The sequence below is a fragment of the Microcaecilia unicolor genome, chromosome 8 (genome assembly GCF_901765095.1).
Source record: "Microcaecilia unicolor chromosome 8, aMicUni1.1, whole genome shotgun sequence".
NCBI classification, from domain to species: Eukaryota; Metazoa; Chordata; class Amphibia; order Gymnophiona; family Siphonopidae; genus Microcaecilia; species Microcaecilia unicolor.
Window position 1 is genome coordinate 241023505 of NC_044038.1, and position 22664 is coordinate 241046168.

Below are 22664 nucleotides of genomic sequence, written 5' to 3' on the forward strand. Positions count from 1 at the left end.
CTGCCACCATCTTGGTACACCTAAAACAATGAAATTGATAGGGCAATAAGCTCCGCCTACTGGTTTCAGCCCACATAATGGGCCAGATAGGCTCATGCCATCCCCAGTTATCAATACTCCTTGGTTTGTACCTTTGCAAAATGGTATCTATGTGCCCCTATGTACAATACATCAAAACCTACAACCCATTAGGAAAGAAGTGATATCTCCCTGTACTGTTTATCCTACAGAAGTGAACCCTTTAAGCAGAACACTCTAAAAAATCTGACCTATGAAAAAGCATCCCTTACTCATCTAACCCAATCACTCGTTTCAATTATTAGTAAAGGTAGGGGAGAAAAACAAAATTAAAAAAAAAACCCTGAAAAATAACTGGGAAAAAAAAAGCTCTCCCACCTACTGTTGCTCCAGCACATTATAAAAAACTGTGAGGTGGTTATTGCTCTGAGCTTCCATGAAGAATTTCCTGGTACCATTCCTGGCTGTTCTGCTTCCTGGGCTAAAAAAAAAATCATCTGCTAAGGTGTGAAGATATGTCTCCCACAATAAAGGCACCTAGTCATGACTGTAAGCATCTACAGAAATAGATAAAGTCTTCTCTCAGGAGTAGGTGATACTTTCCATATGAGGCCTTAACAGGTCAGGTCTGTGACAGAAACAAGGTGGGAAAGACCCACAAAAGCTATGTTATAATTTCCTAATAGGAGGCTGAGGAGAAGAATCAAGCAGAAAGGCAGTGATGATGGCTGCATGAGAAAAGGCTGAAGGTACTGTACATGAAGAATCCTACTAGGAATCAGAAGGATAAGCATAAGGAGAGGGGTCTAGACAATAACAACCTCAAAGTCAGACTGAAATCTAAATGGAGAGAGACTGTACTTGATTTCACAAAAGTTGAACAGAAGTAAGCCGAGGCCTGTATGAAGACACCCAGACGCAAAGTATATGAATCAGGTTGACAGCAGCTACACCTTTTCATTCTAGCACATGACCACACAGAACAGCGTAAGCAGCTGTAATAAATACACACCTGTGTATCATAATCCTCAGGCATGTATCCAGTTCTGAAGTAAGCAACAGCAACCTCCTGGCCATCCCTGAAACAGAGTAAATGACTATATCACACAGTTCGCAGCATCCTCTTCACGTTCAGACACAGCACGCTTCCATTTCCAATAGCACAGGGATGGATCCAGCTATTTGTGGAGTGATCTAAGTATTTGACCTGGGACATAAGGTGAAGTTAAAACAGACAAATAATCATGGACACCTTCATTTAGTACCCTAGGTAGAATCATAATCATAAACTGATATCAAAAGGAAACACGTAACCAATACAATCTAGTCAGAAGGGGAGAGATATGATCAAACTTGCAAGCCCCATAAAAGCATCCGTTCCACCTTATTCTGTAGTAACAGCAAGCGACCGAGTTGCTTTTGTGTAATACCTACGTAGACTACATTACAATAGTCCAACCAGGACATAAGCAAAGCGAGGACATATGAAAATTCAAGTAACTCTGCATAGATTGAAGCTGTCAAAGTACTAAAAATCCTGCTTCAGCCACTTTGAAAAAACAGTGGGTTTCTGAGCCTGAAAACCATATTATTTCATAAAGTATATTTCTCCTAATTGGCCAGCAGATGGTGATTGTTTTGAGTTGTAAAGCTGTTGCAGAAAAAGACTTTCTGTCCTCCATTTTCAGCTTATGGAAAGGCAATCTGCAGTACCATTGGGCAGCTACTATCAAAACTGATGCCCTGGGCTCTGATTGGCCCTGGATTTCAAATCTAGCCTGAAGGTTCTGGATTTTACCCTGACCTCCCCAGGTACTACCCAGATAGTAAACAAATGTTTAGATAGTTTTATAATTGATCCATATTCAGTTACCTGCTATTGCGTGCTGATTTCACCTTTTTTCTGTTCAAGTTCTGTGACAATAAACCTTATTTAGTTTATTGACTCTACTGTCCTGGACTAAGAATCCTGGTTTGTGTTTTCAGGTCTGTGGGTGCTTTCTAGGAACTGTGGAAGCCCTGGAGTGTGTCCCCAGTGTTCTAGAAATCACTGGGGAATAGCTGAGAGGGAGAGTAGCCCAGAGGCAAGTGGGACCCTGGGACCCAGTCAGTGGATGGAGGGTGCTAGTATAGAGCATGAGTCCAAGTGCAGGCGAGGCTGGGCAGTGCTAGGCAGACCCTTCAAAGTGGCTGCAGGGTAAGCCCAAGCGGGTGCTAGGCGTTTCTTGACAGCCACAGATGACACATAGCCCTTAAAGGACAATTTGGAATCAAAAAGAACCCCTCGATATTTAAAAGGATTGCACAATGGGTACAGGGGAATCCCGCAAGGTCAATGATGTAGAAGGACTACTACTACTATAAATCATTTCTATAGCGCTACCAGTCGTACGCAGAGCTTCACAATTTAACATGAAGAAAAAAAGACAGTCCCTGCTCAAAAGAGCTTACAATCTAAAGAAGGAGAACTGAAATAACCTGTTACCCAACAAGTTTATCACAGTTCAATTCTAAGTGCTGTTGGAACAACCATTCATTCCTCTTAGTTTGACAATGTTGTAACGATTAACAAACTATAACAGAAACCCTGATTAGAACTTTAAAGTATTAGAAATATTCTCATTTACTCATATTGTATAAATAATTACTTTTTGTAAAAAGCTCAATAAAATTGTATAAATATTTATTTGTTGTGCTCAGTTTTTTTGGTGTATTGCTGTGGACTAGAAGTCCAAGCTTTGCAGGGACACCACATTTACATCATAGCACATCCTACCTCCATCCTGATCACAATATTTAATTAATGGACAATATCCAGAAAATGATGTTAAAAAACTAATGTTCAAAAAAAATATATTGAATAACAGCTACTTATAGCTATTAAATTGTAAGCTCTTTGAGCAGGGACTGTCTTCTATGTTTGTGCAGCGCTGCGTACGCCTTGTAGCGCTATAGAAATGCTAAATAGTAGTAGTAGTAGTCTCTTGTAATCAGAGGTGATATTGTGATGTCATAATGCCTCAGGCCACCAATAAGAGCCAACCTCATCAGTGATGTCACAATGGCTTGATTGTCCTATACTTGGCTCACTTTTATTACATAGCTCTTTGAGCAGGGACTGTCTTTCTTCTATGTTTGTGCAGCGCTGCGTACGCCTTGTAGCGCTATAGAAATGCTAAATAGTAGTAGTAGTAGTCTCTTGTAAGCAGAGCTAATATTGTGATGTCATAATGCCTCAGGCCACCAATAAGAGCCAACCTCATCAGTGATGTCACAATGGCTTGATTGTCCTATACTTGGCTCACTTTTATTACATAGCTCTTTGAGCAGGGACTGTCTTTCTTCTATGTTTGTGCAGCGCTGCGTATGCCTTGTAGCGCTATAGAAATGCTAAATAGTAGTAGTTAGCTTAGGTAGAGATTGTGCAGAACCAAAGATCTTCTTCCTGCAAAGTTCTTGTCCACTGCAATACTTTTTTCAAAAAAATCACTCCGTGCAAAACATAAGATCAAAAGAATCACTGTTCATAGATTTTAGTTCTATGAACTTACATTACATTAGTGTTGTAATGATGTAAGGTCATTATAAAAAAAAAAAAAAGCAGCAAATAAAATAACATCTGCATAAAAATAAGCCTAATATCATATTCCTGAATTAGGAAAACAAGGAGACTAATAAAATATTGAACAAAACAGCCCTGCAGTACTCAGGCAACAACATGCAAAGAGACCCACATGTTCCCCTCTCCCCAATAAATGAACGTCCGGACAGGAATGGACTAAATCAAATGACAGCGTGTGCTTGTATTCCAATCTCTGACAAACGATGTAAAAGTAGCGAATGATCCATAATATCAAATACTGCGGCGAGATCTAACAAAATAACTAGGGTAACCCGGCCCTTATCTGTATGCTATAAAATGTAGTACCTTGCTTTTCTTGCAAAATAGATGCTGGTACTCAAATGCAGGGCAGCTGTTATGGGGTAAGGTGACCACCAAGGGACCCATCCCCACCACAGCAATATTACTTGAATGAACCACAGAGTCTACGAAAAGGCAGCACTGCAAATATTATACCAGTCCTTAGAACACACTAGCCAGACAGCTACAAACCCCTGTACAGGATTTGTGATCACAAAATACCTCACCTTGCAGAACATGGATCTAGTCTTGCCAACTACAGAATACATGATCACATACTAAAAATAGAAATTAGACAAAAACAGAACTGAAAATCCTAAGATGCTGGACTCTACCTGCAGTATAAAACCAAAGAAACAAACAGACATGCATTTCCTCCTGTACTGTGCAAAATATAGATATCGGAGATGCTGCACATTCAGATTCCTAGAGCTGGTATATTCATATCATTAAATGATAACTAAAAAAATGTATTCTACCTTCACTGTATGGACAGTTCAGCCGCCTTAGACCATGTCTCCCACATTTTGCAGAGACTGAGTTACGTGTGGGCTGCTGCATCTAAATTCTCCCCTAAAGCTGCAGGGATCAGCTATATAGACTGCTTCTCTCACCTCCCATGGGAGGGGGCAATCTTTATGCGAGTGTCTGGAGTATACAGAGTCTGGACTTTCATTAATACATTAATACTTGAGGGCCATGGGTCAACGGGAAAAGGTGCTGGTATTCAATACCACTGAGTACCCCCTGAAAAAAAGTTTTCTAATAAACCTTAAATTGAAATCAACATGAACAAATTTAAAGATGATCATTAGCAGTGAAGGAGAAATTACGTCTTACCTGCTAATTTTCTTTCCTTTAGTACCAGATCAGTGTAAAATGTGTGGGTTGCTCCCATTGATCACCAGGTGGAGAAAAGAGTACAGGATTGTGCTGAGCCTATAAGGATCCTGGGCTCTGTGCAGAAAGCAAGTGTACGTCTAACCACATGGTTTCTGTGGGGTTTACATGCTTGTTCCTAGCCGAGTAAAACAGGAAAGAGGTAGCTGCAAGTGCTTACGTGTACTGTAAAGATCGCTGTAAACAGGACTGAAATATTTATTTGTTGCATTTGTACCCCACATTTTCCCACCTATTTGCAGGTTCAATGTGGCTTACATAGTTCTGTCAAAGGCGTTTGCCCAGTCGGTGGATAACAAATACAAAGTTGTATAGTGATCGTATGAGGTATAAATATATTAAAAACAGATGGTAAGGAGGCCATTAAATATCTATTGCAATGCACAGACAGAACCACTACAATGCTGGGAGGGAAATCATGGCCTGCAACATGAGAAACCTTTCATTAGGTCAGGGGCAACGTAGAAATGGTCTAAAGTGTCTGCACTGCAGAAGGCTGCAGGGGCGTAGCCACGGGTGGGCCTGGACAGGCCCAGGCCCAGCCACTTTTGCTCCAGGCCCGCCCAGCCTCTTCTGCCCGCTCTCCCCGTCCGCGTGGTCTGCTCACTTTTACTGCCCTGAAGCGCCGTTCTCCCTCCAGCAGCACCGGCGATTCCCATAGCCAGCCTTCTGCCAGCGCGCGTCGTCGGGGCCTCTTCTCAGGCACGTCCCTCCTACTCTGCAACTTCCTGCGTCCCACCTTTGCGGGAAAACAGGAAGTTGCAGAGTAGGCGGGACGCGCCTGAGAAGAGGCTCCGACGACACGCGCTGGCAGAAGGCTGGCTATGGGAATCGCCGGTGCTGGAGGGAGAACAGCGCTTCAGGTCAGTAAAAATGACCAGAACTGACCATGTGCAGGGGGCTGTCGCGGGGGGGGAGGGGGGAGTGGAGAGGAAATGCAGCGGCGGACGAATGGAGAGGAAATGCGGCGGAGGGCGGGAGAGTGGGCAGGGGGGTGGTAGTGCGTGGAGAGGAAATGCGGTGACGGTGGGCGGATGGAGAGGAAATGCGGCGGAAGGGTGGTGGTAACGCGTAGAGAGGGAATGCGAGGCCTGTGCCCACCCAGTCCACCTCCAGGCCCATCTAAAAATTAAACTCTGGCTACGCTACTGGAAGCCTGTGCATGTCTTAATGCCAATCTTGCATGCAAGTTCTTCACAGACCTGCAAAGCATATGTGCAAATTATTCCTTTGCTAGACCCGGAAGTAAAGAAGCCCCAGAAGGTTAATTTAGTGTTGTGTGTGGGTTTCAGAGTACTGTAACAGCCGTGTGTTCTGTAATCCACTGGAATAGAATAACATTTTTATGTAAACTAGAAAAAAACAATTTTAAAGCACCTTCAGCGTGCGCAGGGTGGAAGCCAAGATTATAGGTGCATATCTGTAAGGGCATCATATTTTTTTATGTGGCTATCCACCATGACAGCACATGTGCAAGACAATAGAAATGTTTTCCCATTGGACACACAATATGGCTGCCATTTCCGCACAAAACGAACGCGCATGCATTCAGTCACCTCCTTCATGTAACAGTGCGATTTAACTGTGTTTAAAATTTACTTACGATTTGATTAGCGCATCAAAGCAGTGGGGTTTTTTTTCTCATTATTGTTGAGGTAGAGAACCATCCACACGGCTTTATTGTATGTTTTTCTACAAAATTCAATATTTGTAACAAAGCAGAGGGAGCCCACTTTAGGACTTTTCCTTCTATATACTACTGTACCATAGCCTATATAAAAAAAAAAAATTAATAGCAACAAAAACACTATCAACCGGAAAGCCTGAACAATCGAGTAAAGAGAGGAAACACTGTTGAACAGGAGAAACATTAATAGGAGCAAGTTGGACTGATCTGGTGGTACTAAAGGAATGAAAATTAGCAGGTAAGACCCAATTTCTTCTCTCTTAGCATTCCCATCAGATCAGTCCAGAACATGTGGGATGTAATCAAGCAGTCTTCACCTAGGGCAGGAACCCAAAGCGCCTGAAGAAAGTAGTAAATGCCAAACAATGCCTGCTCCCTGTATGCCACGAGTCAACATGAAATAGTTATCTTGGAAGTTGGTTGTCCTTTTCTTTGGACCTACTACAAATAGGACAACCAACCAATTGGACAAGCAGAATTCACTAGCGACATCAAGATATCTCGTAAGGACTCTCATAACTTCTAATGATAGTGAGAACTGCACAGGGCTCTTAGGAGCAGCAACAAAAAGAGGGTCGAAGCACAGAACACAGAGAACAAGATCAAAAAGAGCTTGACGACCCTTGGTGCTCTTTTTGATCTTGTTTTTAGGGCTCTTATGAGCTCAGCACAATTCTATACTCTCCATCTCCACCTGCTGGTCAATGGGCATAACCCTCACATTTTGGACTGATCTGTTAGTAATGCTAAGGAAACATTTTCTTCAACATACCCTGACGTAGCCATGAGGTTCATTCTGTCATGGTATGCATGAAACTAACCCATCTGGAAACATTACCTCAAGGGTTAGAATGGTCCAGATTGTTTATTGTCTGTTAATCTCAGGAAATACAGACACCCACTCACACATTCACACCTGGTTACATGAGTCAGGATCAAAAAATACTGCAGAAGCAGCACTCACAATTTGAGATACCGTAAGATTTCAAAAAGTGTTTCTCATAAAACCTGAAACAATAAATTAAACGTGTCTGCTCCTAGAAGCGTGCATAATCTTACTTCAGTCTTTCTTGGCCAAAATGCCTCAAATCTATATTTAAAATTGAGATCTGTTTAAGGTTTTTTTTTCCCCTCCACTGCTTCTTTCTCTTGGAGCTAAAAGGCTTGTTGTGACAGAACTTGTGATTTGTCTCCTCTCTCTCAGGACAGAGAAGTTCATAAGAAGGAAGGGTTCCAAGGATTCAATAATGCCAAATGACAAACCCCTTCCATCAGTGAAGAATCAGAGCACTTTTCAGGGAGCAGTCAAAGTATGTATTAATGCTGCCAGGGCAGACACTAGTCTAAGTGCACTTACATGTAAAGTCTTCTGTCTTTATCTAAAGATGCTCTCTCAGCCACGTCACACAGCCTCCTCCGGATGACAGAGATCTTCCTGTGAATAATCACAAAGACAGTATCACTGTAATATAAATCCTCATTAGAAGCAGCACTCAGGCTGGCGGCACCTTTATAACCATTAGATCATTCAGAATCGCGTTACAGGGACACATCACAGGGATGTGCATTCGTTAATACTGTACACATTCGGTTTGTTAGCCTTAAAAAAAAATATTCAATTTAGCACATATTAAATCTAATACACACTAATCAACTTAGAGTCGGGCAGTGTGTGTTAAATCAATTTAGTGTGCACGAAAGGAGAAATTAGCTCTTACCTGATCATTTTCTTTCCATTAGTCCTTCCCACTATTCCAGAACCTGTGGGATAGCTCTGTCCATCAACCAGCAGGTGGAGACAGAGAACTGAAAACTGAGACATCTCTCTCTTGGCATCCAGTCCAGCGCCTCAGTATTTGCATAGACAAGCGGTAAGGAGAAACACAGAATAAACACAACCACCTTAAACAACTTATTAACCTAACACTAACCGGACGAAATGCGTGTGGACCTCTCTCATCTCCGGACAACCTGTACAGAACAAAAGATATGCAGGAAGCACCATGCAAGGTAATAGTCGTTATCTGACCCATTTCTGGAAAAGTGGGAAGCTATAATAATGGAAGTACAAATTAGGTCTTACCTGATCATTTTCCTTGCATTAGACCTTTCCACTTTTCCTAAGGCCCAACCAAGGGTTCTGAGATGTTTAGTTGGTGCAAAGTAATGGGTCACATAACAACCGTCACCTTGTATGGTGCTTTCTGCATATCTCTTGTTCTCTACAAGTTGTCCGGAGATGAGAGAGGTCCACACGCGTTTTCTCGTCTGGTTAGTGTTAGGTTAACAAGTTGTTTATTATTATTATTTATTGCACTTGTATCCCACATTTTCCCACCTATTTGCAGTCTCAATGTGGCTTACAGAGACCTGTTATAGCATAACTATACCAGGTTAGCGAAAACAATTGGTATTACAGAGAGGTAAAGGAATACAGGTAGGTTTGAACAAGTCATTATTGGAAAATACATTCTGTGCTATTTTGGTTAGGTATTGTGTTGTCGTTAGTTAAGGGTTTTCGTGGTAGGCTTTGCTAAAGAGGTATGTCTTTGGGGATTTGCGGAAATCGGTCAGTTCTTTGATCGTTCTTAGGTTAATTGGGAGAGAGTTCCACATCTGCGTGCTTATATAAGAGAAGCTAGACGCGTGTGTTAGTTTGTATTTTATTCCTTTGCAGTTGGGGAAGTGTAGGTTAAGAAAGGTGCGGGTAGATCTCTTAGCATTTCTGGGTGGCAGGTCTACGAGGCCTAGCATGTAAGTCGGGGCACCTCCGTAAATGATTTTATGAACAATCGTGCAGATTTTGAATGTGGTTCGTTCTTTCAACGGTAGCCGGTGTAGTTTATTCTGAGTTTCTTTTACTGCTTGTCAACGTAAATAGTGAAGGAGCTGGACCGGATGCCAAGAGAGAGATGTCTCAGTTTTCAGTTCTCTAGCTCCACCTGCTGGTTGATGGACACAAATTTATTAAATATAAACATAAATTTTATTAAACACATCCTACAGGTTTTGGAATAGTGGGAAGCTACGTAATGGAAATTTCTGTATTTAAAACAAATGCACATAACTAAATGAAAAAAAAAATACATCAAGTCGGGAAAAATAAACGAAAACAAACTAAATTTTTCTTGCATATGCACATTAACAATACACAATTAACCACCACATTGGGATACAAAAGCTTACTTTACACAGGGAGGTGGAGATCTTGTATAGCTAAGACAGTAAAGCAATGTGACAAGATATCTTTTTAAAAACATATTAGCAAGGGAAGAAATGCAGGGGTGGGATTGCGAAATGGAGAAGAAAAAGAGGAACAACAAAAAACAGTTCTGATTTATATCCATCAGTGAGTAACAAATCAATACAAATAATAAAATTACAAACATCACACTCAAACCATCAATTTAAAACAGTTCTTGCAGTCTCCTAGCACCAAAGCTAACAAAAACTCATTCCTACCAAATACCATTACCAAATAGGTTTTCAATTTGTTTTTCTGAAACTCCAGCTCAACGGAAAGTGCATTCCAAGCCTGCACTCGGGACTGCAAATGTACAGATACAGTCCTGCTCCCAGCCAGCCTGCATTTTCAAAAGGAAACCCTATATGGGGGTTTGCTTTTTGAAAATGGCAAGCTTGCAAGTATATTGTACTTGTAGACCCATAGGTGCATCCAATATTGCACTCAGAGACCTGCAGGCACCACAGGCTACTTGAAAATCATCCCAATGCCTGCATAATGTGAATTGTCAAAAATGGTCATTAATTCAAATGTGGTAACTCACATTCAGCAGTAATTCAGGTATTTTATTCACATTAGTGCCTGGCTTGATATATATATATATATATATATATATATATATATATATCCAAGTATGTTTTTTTTAAAATATTTTATTTATAATTTTTCAAAAAACAATAACATAACATAGTAACATAGTAGATGACGGCAGAAAAAGACCTGCATGGTCCATCCAGTCTGCCCAAGACAAACTCATATGTGTATACCTTACCTTGAATTTGTACCTGTCCTTTTCAGGGCACAGACCATATAAGTCTGCCCAGCAGTATTTCCCGCCTCCCAACCGCCAGTCCCGCCTCCCATCACCGGCTCTGGTACAGACCGTATATAAGTCTGCCCTCCCCTATCCTTGCTTCCCAACCACCACCCCCTCTTCCCCCCAACTGCTCCGCCACCCAATTTCAGCTAAGCTTCTGAGGTCTTTATCTACCGTCATCTACTATGTTACTATGTTATGTTATTGTTTTTTGAAAAATTATAAATAAAATATTTTAAAAAAAACATACTTGGATATATATACATTCATACTAATATAAATGCAGGATTTGGAAATGATATTCAACAGAGATACATCTCTCGTCATTAAATTAAATAAACAAGAAATATTTCTTATACATATTGACCACCATAATTTAGGAACAAGATATAGGAAAAATAAAACAAGAAGGAAAAAAAAACAGAGGAGGTATGATCCTCCTTTTAAAAGCAATCACTCAGAGGGGTGAGCGTTAGACGCCCACTAGAAGGTACAACCAGCATCCTATGGGGTCATTCAGGGCTGAACATTTCCCTTTTCCTTAGAAATAATAAATTCAGCCAGCTTTTTGGGGTCAAGAAAAACATAACTAGCATTATTAATTGTTACCAGGCATCTGCATGGGTACTTCAAAGTATATGACCCTCCTAAGGCGAGAGTATGTTTATGATACTGTATTGTAAAACTGGATTCTTACAACAAATTACTTTCGTATGCATTATTCTTTGTTACGTATCCTATACTGTTTATTGTAAGCCACAATGGGATAATGCAGGATATAAATGTCACAAATAAATAAATAACCCAAGTAATAATATTAAATTGAGAATACAGGGGGGTTACAGCTATATTAGATGTTGACTTATCTAAAAAAAAAAAAAAAAATTATACCACTTGCCCGATCTTAAAATGATCATCTAAGCCAAAACATATTCAATATAAATACAAAACGCTCAGGGCTGGAATGCAGTTCTGTCGCTTTTGTTTGGACTCCAGAATCCAGAGCAGCAGGGTTGCTGTGCTCTGGCCCCTCCCTTCCAGGCAGCCTGCAGAGAAGAGGCGAAGAGGGAGGGAGTCTGAAACAATCACTCTGCTCCCTAATCCAGCCTCCCTTCTCCTGCTACCCCTGCCCTTGGCCTAACCACCTGCCCCCTCCCCACAGTTCCACTTCCTTATGTCTACAAATTAAGCCCTGCAAAAGCTACTACGTTACTTATCAAATGAGTGGAGTTGAACGGGTAGATGTGAAGCGTCTGTTTACGCTTTCCAAAAATACTAGGACTAGGGGGCATGCGATGAAGCTAGAATGTAGTAAATTTAAAACGAATCAGAGAAAATTGTTCTTCAATCAATGTGTAATTAAACTCTGGAATTCATTGCCAGAGAATGTGGTAAAGGCAGTTAGCTTAGCGGAGTTTAAAAAACGTTTGGACGGCTTCCTAAAGGAAAAGTCCATAGACCATTATTAAATGGACTTGGGGAAAATCCACTATTTCTGGAATAAGCAGTACTTTTTTGGGATCTTGCCAGGTACTTGTGACCTGGATTGGCCACTGTTGGGAACAGGATGCTGGGCTTGATGGACCTTTGGTTTTTCCCAGTATGGCAATACTGGAAGTTTCCGTCTAACCAGCTTCCGTCTAACTTATGGAAGTTTCCGTCTAACCAGCTTCACATGATTACCTCTTCCACAGTTCATTTTCTATATAACGGTGATCAAAAATATTCCTCTGGATGTTTTCCACCAAGAACAACACAACAGCCCTGAAACAGACACACAAGCATTTCATTCAACGAGTGCGTTAGACTGTGCTTAATAATAACATTTATTTTTATAGCACCGATGGTGTTATACAGTGCAGTAAGTATTCAGGTATAAAATATCCCCACCTCAGAGTCTGTGACTTGTCCAAGGAGTGTTGATGGCAGAAAATGACTTGAACCCTGGTTTTCAACAGCATTGCTCTAACCAATAGGCCACTTCCTCTCTGCTTGGTAGCAGTAAAGGCGCTAAGGGTCTCAGACGCGTTCAAATTCAGCAATCGTGCAAAGCCCAGATGAGTGCTCTCAGGCCGGCTCACACTTGGCTACACTAGATGGTCCAGGGATCCCAGGCAGACCTGTGCTCAGACAGGTTTAGGAGGAGGGGAAGGTCTCTCAGTCAGGTACAAAGGCAGGTGAATATTCAGTCAGACCTGTGCTCGGTGGCAATACAGGCATCGGACGCCCTGTGCAGTTCCAACCAGCGCTCTAAAATTAGCGCCAGAACAGCACAGGGAAATAATGCCCCGATGATCAGAGCTAATAGCATGCAAATCTGGCCACACTATTAGCTCTGATCATAGGGGTAAAGTGGTCTCCTCCTTTCTTCTCTCTCCCATCCCTCTCCTGCACTTTTTGTAGAAATGGACGAGGAAAGGGAAATGGGACTTATATACTGCCTTTCTGAGGTTTTTTTGCAACTACATTCAAAGCGGTTTACATATATTCAGGTACTTATTTTGTACCAGGGGCAATGGAGGGTTATATGACTTGCCCAGAGTCACAAGGAGCTGCAGTGGGAATTGAACCCAGCTCCCCAGAAAGTCCACTGCACTAACCACTAGGCTACTCCTCCACTCATTCCACCAATAAGAGCCAACCTCATCAGTGATGTCACAATGGCTTGATTGCCCCTTACTTGGCTGACTTCTGATACTGTGATGTCATAAGGTAAATGGGGAAAGGGAAATGGGACTTGATATACCGCCTTACTGAGGTTTTTGCAACTACATTCAAAGCGGTTTACATATATTCAGGTACTTATTTTGTACCAGGGGCAATGGAGGATTAAGTGACTTGCCCAGATTCACAAGGAGCTGCAGTGGGAATCGAAGAACTCAGTTCCCCAGGATCAAAGTCCACTGCACTAACCACTAGGCTACTCCTCCACTCATTCCACCAATAAGAGCCAACCTCATCACTGATGTCACAATGGCTTGATTGCCCGATACTTGGCTCACTTCTGGTATTGTGATGTCATAAGGGAAATGGGACTTGATATACCGCCTTTCTGAGGTTTTTGCAACTACATTCAAAGCGGTTTACATATATTCAGGTACTTATTTTGTACCAGGGGCAATGGAGGGTTAAGTGACTTGCCCACAGTCACAAGGAGCTGCAGTGGGAATTGAACTCAGTTCCCCAGGATCAAAGTCCACCATGCTGGATCTGATTTCGGAAGGATACAGCCACTCCCTTCCCCTTCCATTTATAATGAAAAGCGCAGGAGAGAGAAAAGCAGGAGAAAGGAAGTTTGGGGACGTCATAGGAGGGTGTGTGCAGAGTGCAGCTACTGGGGTGGTGCAGGGAAGGAAGCAGAGCTGCATGCCTGTGTCTATGTATGCACTGGAAGACACCATGGGGGGAGGGGGGGAAGAAGAAGGCAACCTTTGTGAGGTTGCTGTCTGGCTGGAAGGGGGCTGATACAGACAGACACTGGGGGAGGAGGGGAGCTGGTTAGATTGACAGCTGATGTGGGCTGGCGCCAAAGCAAAAAGATGGCTGAAGGTGTCACAACCCTCCCTCTCTCTCTCTCTTTCTATCACTGTCTCTCCAATGTCTATGTTCACACAAACTCTTCAGAAGGAAAGACTAGAACATGAATCAGATCTCGTACAGTGCTCTGCATATAGAAGTGAACATTTAAAAACCTGTCCCCATAGATCTTACTTGTCTGAACCATACAGCTTCCATGCCAGAGCAATGCCAGCAGCGATGCCTTCGGCTGGATGATTTGATAATAAACGGGAAGCTTCTTCCGATTTCCCCAGTACAGTCAGCACATGCCTGTCAGAGGAAATTCAACAGCTGTTAATGACTCCATTTTGGGTGCATAATCGATGGGAAAATGTACAGATTCGTCCACATTTATTAGCTAATTATCTAGATGGTTTACATAAAATTTACGGAAAGCTCTCCCATAAAGCAGCTGAAGCAATGTTTAATCTCCCTGTATCAGTTAAATGCATCATATTAGTAAGAATCTTCATATCATCCCAAACACTAAAAAATTAAATCATTTTTAGTATTCTCACAGTGTGTCCATTACTAACTCCTTCATGTTTAAGTAAGCGGGGATCTTCAGAATTTATAACAGCAGAAAACCATCTAAAAAACTTTTCAGTTATACTGATGGTCATAGATCAACCCGTTTTCTCCTCATTTCTTATTTATTTTCAATCGTTTCTTGAATAAACTTCTTAAAAATTTCTTAAATACTTTTTAAATCTTTTTCCAGAAGAAATGGAATAATGTAGAGGTTTAAATTGGAGATACAATGCTGCTTTAAGTTTCTTCAAAGCTAAGTTACATTATTCCATTTCTTCTGGAAAAAAGATTTAAAAAGTATTTAAGAAATTTTTAAGAAGACGTTTATTCAAGAAACGATTGAAAATAAATAAGAAATGAGGAGAAAACGGGTTGATCTATGACCATCAGTATAACTGAAAAGTTTTTTAGATGGTTTTCTGCTGTTATAAATTCTGAAGATCCCCGCTTACTTAAACATGAAGGAGTTAGTAATGGACACACTGTGAGAATACTAAAAATGATTTAATTCTTTAGTGTTTGGGATGATATGAAGATTGTTGATTGATTTAATCCCCACACTTACTCTATATGGTCCCTTTAAAGTAGACTGCTCATATTAGTAAGATAAATATTCTGTCGACACCCACTTCTTTATTAACAAATTTATTCCCTAGTTCACAGTTGTCTATTAAAATGAGGGACCTCTAACTAATATAATATTATAACTTTGCCTCTTTATATAATTTCCTTTAAAAACTGACTTATATTGGTGTATCTTATCAAAGATGATATCTTTGTATTTAATGAAAATTAATAAACAAATTTAAACATTAAAAATAAATGAGGGACCTCTTTACGTCTCCTACGGTCTAAGCCAGGTTTGTCCAACTTTTTCTATCAAGGCTACATTTTACATTTTGTAACATTCGGAGAAGTAAAATACACACCATCATATTTTGCTGCATTCAGTCAAATAGTGGCAAAATACGGTGCATTGTCCGTTCTCCAGCTTTCAACCAGTCTCTCTCTCTCTCATGTTACCTCCCCCCCCCCCCCCCCCCCCCGAGTCTTCGCCCAGTCTCTCTCGCGTTCTCTCGTGTACTCCCCTAGTCTTTACTCAGTCTCTATCTCTCTCATGTACCCCCAAGTCTTTATCCAGTCTCTTTCCCTTCATCTGGCTTCTGCTGCAGAAGAAACAGTGGGGATTTCTGCTTCCTCATTGCAACACAGCGTCAAGGGTCTGCAGCAAATCTCACTGCAGGATTCTCTCACCGATGTACATCTGGGGTTCTTGAGGCCAGTCCCCCAAAACTGGCAGCAATGGTGTTAATCTCAATCTGTTTCAGGGCTACAATCCCATCAGTGCCACGGTCAAACATGTAGTCAGAACGATTTATTCCTAAAAACACAGACTGAAAAAAAGACAGAGAAACACACTGGTAAAAGAGACAATTCTATCAATTCCTGTACTGTAAAAAGCAAAATCTTTTCACTCCTTGGACTCCGCGTGACGTCTGGCCCAGGTAAAAGTACCCACATGCATATTTAGACCTGGTAATTTGTGTGGATCTCTTTACCGAGCAGAAACACACATAACTTTTGAAAATTCCTAAGTATGAATGTAGTTCCAAATCCACCTCCAAGAATGATTTCTTTCCCAGTGGGCAAAATTATGTGCAATATGGTCAAAAGTGCATGTTTTACCCAATGTGAGGCAGGAACAGCTTTAGAAATTACCTCAACAATGGATTTAAAATACTGCTTAATCTTAGAAAAATCACATAAAAGGGAAAAGTGTATTTTTCCAATATCACCATTAAAGATGTCATAACATAGTAAATGACGGCAGATAAAGACCTGTACGGTCCATCCAGTCTGCCCAACAAGATACTTTATATGTATACAAGAGTTTGATTTGTCCTTGCCATTCTCAGGGCACACATCGCAGAAGTCTGCCCAGCACTGTTCTTGTACTAAAAGTTCTAAAGCTAACGTCAAAGCCCCATAAATTTACACTCAAGCCCATCCATATTTATTCAGTCATGATCAGGGCGTAGACCACAGAAGTCTGCCCAGCACTGGTTTTGATGTCATATCACTGTACCTTACTGCCAATAAGTAAAACCTCGATAGTGTTACTCAAAAGTCCCCAAAATGGCATCAACGGACATTTTTATTTACATTTTGAAAATTAAAAAAATGGAGTAAAGATTGACAAGATTTGTGTATGTTTACACATTGCTAAAGTACCATAAAAAATTACAATACTAATAACTGTCTGGGGAATAGAAAGTATTAGATTCTTCACCAAGGGGTCCTTTTACTAAGCTGCGGGAAAAAGGGCCCTGAGGTAGCAGCAGGGGCCGTTTTTCCCACAGCCAGTAAAATGCCCAAAAGAAAAAAAAATGGCCACGTGGTAAAATGTGGCGATGGCTGATTACCGCCAGGTTAGCACCATGCTACGGGGAAAAAAAATTCCCGGAGTGCCGGAAATGGTGTGCGCTCCAGCCAGAACTACCGCCTGCGTTTGGCTTACCACCCAGGGGCGTAGCCAGACAACAGATTTTGGTGGGTCTAGGCAAGAAGTGGGTGGGCATCAAGTGTTCTCCCCTTCACCCACCACCAAAAAAAATCTCAGCTGGTGGGAAAACACTTCTTTCCACCTTAGTAGTCCACAGCAGGCATGCGCTGAAAACTGAGCATGCGCAGGTACCAGTATCGTGGAGAATAGCGTTTTCATTACCATCAGGGGGAAGTCTTCAGCTGGCGGAGCTTGGGATCCCCACCAGCTACCGCTAAACGTGTGCTACTGTTGGGTGGGCCTGAGCCTTAATTGGGTGGGCCCAGGCCCACCTGTGGCTATGCCACCGCTTTCTAAAAGACCTCTCAAGTGTTCTGAAAATGTCCTTATTCACAGGCATTGGGCTAACAACATATTCAAGAAACAGGATATATACTCCTGAATCCAAACGTCAAAACTGAACCGATTCAACAGACACCTTCAAAACAGTAATAACAAACTTCTTATACATATCCAAAGCAGATATAGTTGGCACACGGGGAACGTTAATAAATCTCGGATTTCTCTAACGCTTCTAATCTCCGATGCACCACACTCATACATTTGACCACTGCTGCTTCTTTCCAACAACAATCTTGAACGTTTTTTTCCGTCTCTGAGACTATGGGGCTCAGTTTCAAAGCACTTAGACTTACAAAGAGCTTGCGGGTGACGTGACCCATCTCTAGAGCATGAACCACCCTCCACTGCTTGCTGCAATCCCCCTGCCGAGTTGGTATCCTGCCCGGCCACTCCAACAACTCTGGGCTTCACGGGAGCCTCCTCCATGGAGCCTGAAACACTTGGCTCCAGGATATGGCTCACTCGTGTCATTAACAGGGGGAACCGTCGCTCTGGAGACAGAGAAACTTCCAGCTCCATTACTGACCCACCTTCTGCCAGCGATGCTCCAAGCGAGTCCTCCAGAGCAGAAGCTGCTACTGCCTCGGCCTGACTCAGAAAAGAGTCCATAAAGCGCCTCCGCCATCCTTTACGTTTCTTACCCATACGGTAAGCAAGAAGACGAGAATTTTCAGGAAATCAAATGCAGCGTTTCAGAGCCCGACACTCTCAATCTGCCATCTTGAATCCTGACCTGTCCTTTCCTGTGCTCTCTCACTTTCACCAAAATATTGGCTATGACAAGTAATGAAGCATAGGCATGGAAAAGAAAGACGACCCCCCCCCCCCTCCCCTAGTGGAAGTCTCTGCTGGAGCAGAATTCTTAGGCCTCTTGTCCACCAACCAAGCATATCTCTGGGGCTCCACCTCAAGATGAGAAGTGACAAGTTCAATATAAAAAGAATGAAAGAAAGCCTTCTTAACGGTATACCTTTAAGATGTACCAGAACACGTATGAATAGACCATGAAGCGTGGTGTGGGAATTTTTCAGAAAGGGGTTGAGGGAGATGAGTGGGAGGGGGGATTAATATCAAACAAGGCGATCAAACACAGAACAAAACATGAGCTAATTAATGTTTGAGTTTAATGTTCATTGCTGTATACTGTTTCTTTATTTGCACAAGGCGTATGTTAAAGGCAATAAGGAGTAAGGGGGTGGGGGATGGGGGAGGAAACTGTAACAAAACAAAATTTGATGATAGCAGCTTAAGATTATTGTACATAAGATCGACAAATTTCATTCCTGTCATGTCCTTAATCAAATGAGCGTGCTACACATGAAACCCAGTACTGTATATGACACAGCAGGGAGGCTGGCTTTTTTGCAACCCTTGCGGAGGGCGTGGAAGTGGTGGAGAGAGCACCAGAATCGGGTACCGGAGGTCTCTCCTTTCTTAGGAATGGTGGGCAACGCGGACTTTCCTGCAGGAATACGACACTCTGTGTTTGATAAATGGAGGGATCAGGGCTGTGTGATGCTGGGTCACCTTATGGAACAGGGGCAGGAACATTTACAATCTTTTGCTCAACTGAAAGACAGGTGGGACATTCCCAACCATCACTTCCTACAGTACCTTCAAGTGCGCCACTATTTTTCCTCTCTAGTAAGGGCATATGGGGTTCAATGGCAATGGGGGCCTTTAGATAAGATCCTGCTACGTACACCATTCAAGGCAAACAGCCTCTCCACATGGTACAAAATCTTACTTATGAATGGGCCCATAGGGGGGATGGAGAGATTGACAGACCAGTGGAATCAAGAGTTGAATATGAACTATACCACAAAACAATTCAGTAAGCTCTTCCCCACTATTTATGACATGGTAAAGGTAGCGGATTTGCAGGAAACGCAATATAAGATACTGCAAAGGGCATACATTACTAAGGCTAGGGGAGTGGCCATGGGGTTATGGGGGGAAGGCCAATGTACTAAATGTAGGCAGGGATGGGGGAGTCTCACACATTCTTTTCTAGAATGCCCGTCTCTCTCTGTGTGGAACCGGGCATTTCAGGTAATCAGAGAAGTCACAAAAAGGCAGATTGAATGGGATTATGCATCCTTATTATTGGGGGATCAAACTATACTCATAGCCCAGGGCCTTTCTAAACCATGCAGGAAATTCATATACCTCTCTCCTATTGATAAAGAAAACGATATTACAATTCTGGACCTCCACGGAGAGCGCTCCAGTGGAGGTGTGGTATGCTAAGATGAGAGCATTTGGGGAGAATGAGTGCCGCATTTACTCTAACGCATCAAAGCTTGCTACTATACAATATCATAGCATGTGGACGGAATGTTTAAGAGTGTTATCTTTACAAGGGGATGTAGAGGAGGGGGAGGGGGGGAGGGGGTGAATGGGATATGACTGTTGGGCAATGGAATGGGATAGGATGGTGAGAATGGAGGATGACTCTGGGGGATCAGGATAGGAAGAGGGGGGAAAATGGAAAATACAGTGTGTGGTGTGGGCCATGCGGGTAAACATTGTTTAATTGATATGGAAGGTTCAGCTTGCGATTTCTGTGTTTTTAAGTATAACTGCAATTTGTAAGTTTAAAGTGCCTGCGAGCACACATTGATGCACTGTTTATAAAAATAAAATAAATAAAAAAAACAAAACAAATGAGCGTGCTATCATGTGACATCATCAATAAAAATTGTTAAAACATACAGTGGCATTCCTAGAGGGGCGGACACCTGGGGCGGCGCCCCGCCCCCCCGGTTGCAGCACCCCCCCCCCCGATGCAGCGTGGACCCCCCCCCGGGTGCACACCGCTGGGGGGTGGGGTGCCGCAGCGCGCGCCTGCTCAGAGTTCCCTGACTTTGCGCGTTCGCTGCAGTTCCCTCTGACCCGGAACAGGAAGTAACCTGTTCCAGGGCAGAGCAGAGGGAGCTGCAACGAACGGGCGAAGTCAGCGAACTCAGAGCAGGCGCGCGCCGCGGCACCCCCCAGTGGCGTGTACCCGGGGCGGACCGCCCCCCCCCCCCCCCCTTGGTACGCCACTGGAAACATAAGATGTACCAGAACACATAAGAATGTTTTATTAAATTCTTAGTTACTCAGATATCGGTTTTCATTTACCTGAGCCACTCCCTCTTCAAGAACGTGTCTGTAGATTTTAAAGAGCTGAGCTACAAACTCATCCACTTTGACTGTACTGAAAAATATACAAAAAGGTTCTTTGGTTAAAAATTTGGTGCTAATTACACGGAGGGAAAGAAAAAATGAAACTGCCGTTGCCATGGGAGACTGTTTGGCCCAAGCAACTGGTACAAGGCTGCCGCTGCCCCTCCCCCCCCCCCCCCCCCCCCCCCTGCTCAGTCCATTTTCCTTTGGGACCACTTTGGAAAATGGCGGAGGAGTGGCCTAGTGGTTAGGGTGGTGGACTTTGGTCCTGAGGAACTGAGTTTGATTCTCACTTCAGGCACAGGCAGCTTCTTGTGACTCTGGGCAAGTCACTTAACCCTCCATTGCCCCATGTAAGCCGCATTGAGCCTGCCATGAGTGGGAAAGCGCAGGATACAAATGTAACAAAAATAAAATAGATACTATTGGAGATTCTACATGGAATGTTGCTACTATTGGAGATTCTACATGGAATGTTGCTACTATTGGAGATTCTACATGGAATGTTGCTATTCCACTAGCAACATTCCATGTAGAAGGCTGCGCAGGCTTCCGTTTCTGTGAGTCTGACGTCCTGCACGTACTCACAGAAGCAGAAGCCTGCGCGGCCACATTGGTGATCTGCAAGGGCCGACTTCTAGTGGAATAGCAACATTCCATGTAGAATCTGAAACAGTAGCAACAGTGGAGGAGTGGCCTAGTGGTTATAGTAGCAACAGTAGAGGAGTGGCCTAGTGGTTAGGGTGCTGGACTTTGGTCCTGGGGATCTGAGGAACTGAGTCTGATTCCCACTTCAGGCACAGGCAGCTCCTTGTGACTCTGGGCAAGTCACTTAACCCTCCATTGCCCCATGTAAGCCGCATTGAGCCTGCCATGAATGGGAAAGCGCAGGGTACAAATGTAACAAAAATAAAATAGATACTATTGGACATTCTACATGGAATGTTGCTACTATTGGAGATTCTACATGGAATGTTGCTATTCCACTAGCAACATTCCATGTAGAAGGCTGCGCAGGCTTCTGTTTCGTGCAGGACGTCAGACTCACAGAAGCAGAAGCCTGCGCGGCCACATTGGTGATCTGCAAGGGCCGACTTCTACATGGAATGTTGCTAGTGGAATAGCAACATTCCATGTAGAATCTCAAATAGTAGCAACAGTGGAGGAGTGGCCTAGTGGTTAGGGTGGTGGACTTTGGTCCTGGCGAACTGAGGAACTGAGTTCGATTCCCGGAACAGGTAGCTCCTTGTGACTCTGGGCAAGTCACTTAACCCTCCATTGCCTGCCGCATTGAGCCTGCCATGAGTGGGAAAGCGCGGGGTACAAATGTAACAAAAATAAAATAGATACTATTGGAGATTCTACATGGAATGTTGCTATTCCACTAGCAACATTCCATGTAGAAGGCTGCGCAGGCTTCTGTTTCTGTGAGTCTGACGACCTACACGTACGTGCAGGACGTCAGACTCACAGAAGCAGAAGCCTGCGCAGCCACATTGGTGATCTGCAAGGGCCGACTTCTAGTGGAATAGCAACAGTCCATGTAGAATCTCCAATAGTAGCAACAGTGGAGGAGTGGCCTAGTGGTTAGGGTGGTGGACTTTGGTCCTGAGGAACTGAGTTCGATTCCCACTTCAGGCACAGGCAGCTCCTTGTGACTCTGGGCAAGTCACTTAACCCCTCCATTGCCCCATGTAAGCCGCATTGAGCCTGCCATGAGTGGGAAAGCGCAGGGTACAAATGTAACAGAAAAAAAAAACATCCAAGAGAAAAACCACCCACAACGTAGCCGCTGGGATGTCTGGGGGCCATCATTCTTAGTAAAGTGGCCAAACAGACATCCCAGCAGAGCAGTCGAGCAGCCTTGGAGGCAGTGCAGTAGATTTCACATAAGAAGGTCCCAGGTACACA

General features: G+C 43.0%; 1 protein-coding gene across 1 annotated transcript in view; it reads right to left on the bottom strand.

The window, feature by feature from the left end:
* The window catches only part of GSS (glutathione synthetase), a 46999-nt gene that overhangs the window by 13805 nt on the left and 10530 nt on the right, over positions 1-22664 (bottom strand). Inside the window, exons 4-9 of the mRNA XM_030211414.1 lie at positions 20709-20784; positions 15932-16071; positions 14300-14416; positions 12272-12352; positions 7885-7962; positions 1031-1097 (exon numbers count right to left, since the gene is read on the bottom strand). Of these exons, the coding sequence (XP_030067274.1) occupies positions 1031-1097; positions 7885-7962; positions 12272-12352; positions 14300-14416; positions 15932-16071; positions 20709-20784 (559 nt within the window). The remainder of the gene's footprint in view (positions 1-1030; positions 1098-7884; positions 7963-12271; positions 12353-14299; positions 14417-15931; positions 16072-20708; positions 20785-22664) is intronic.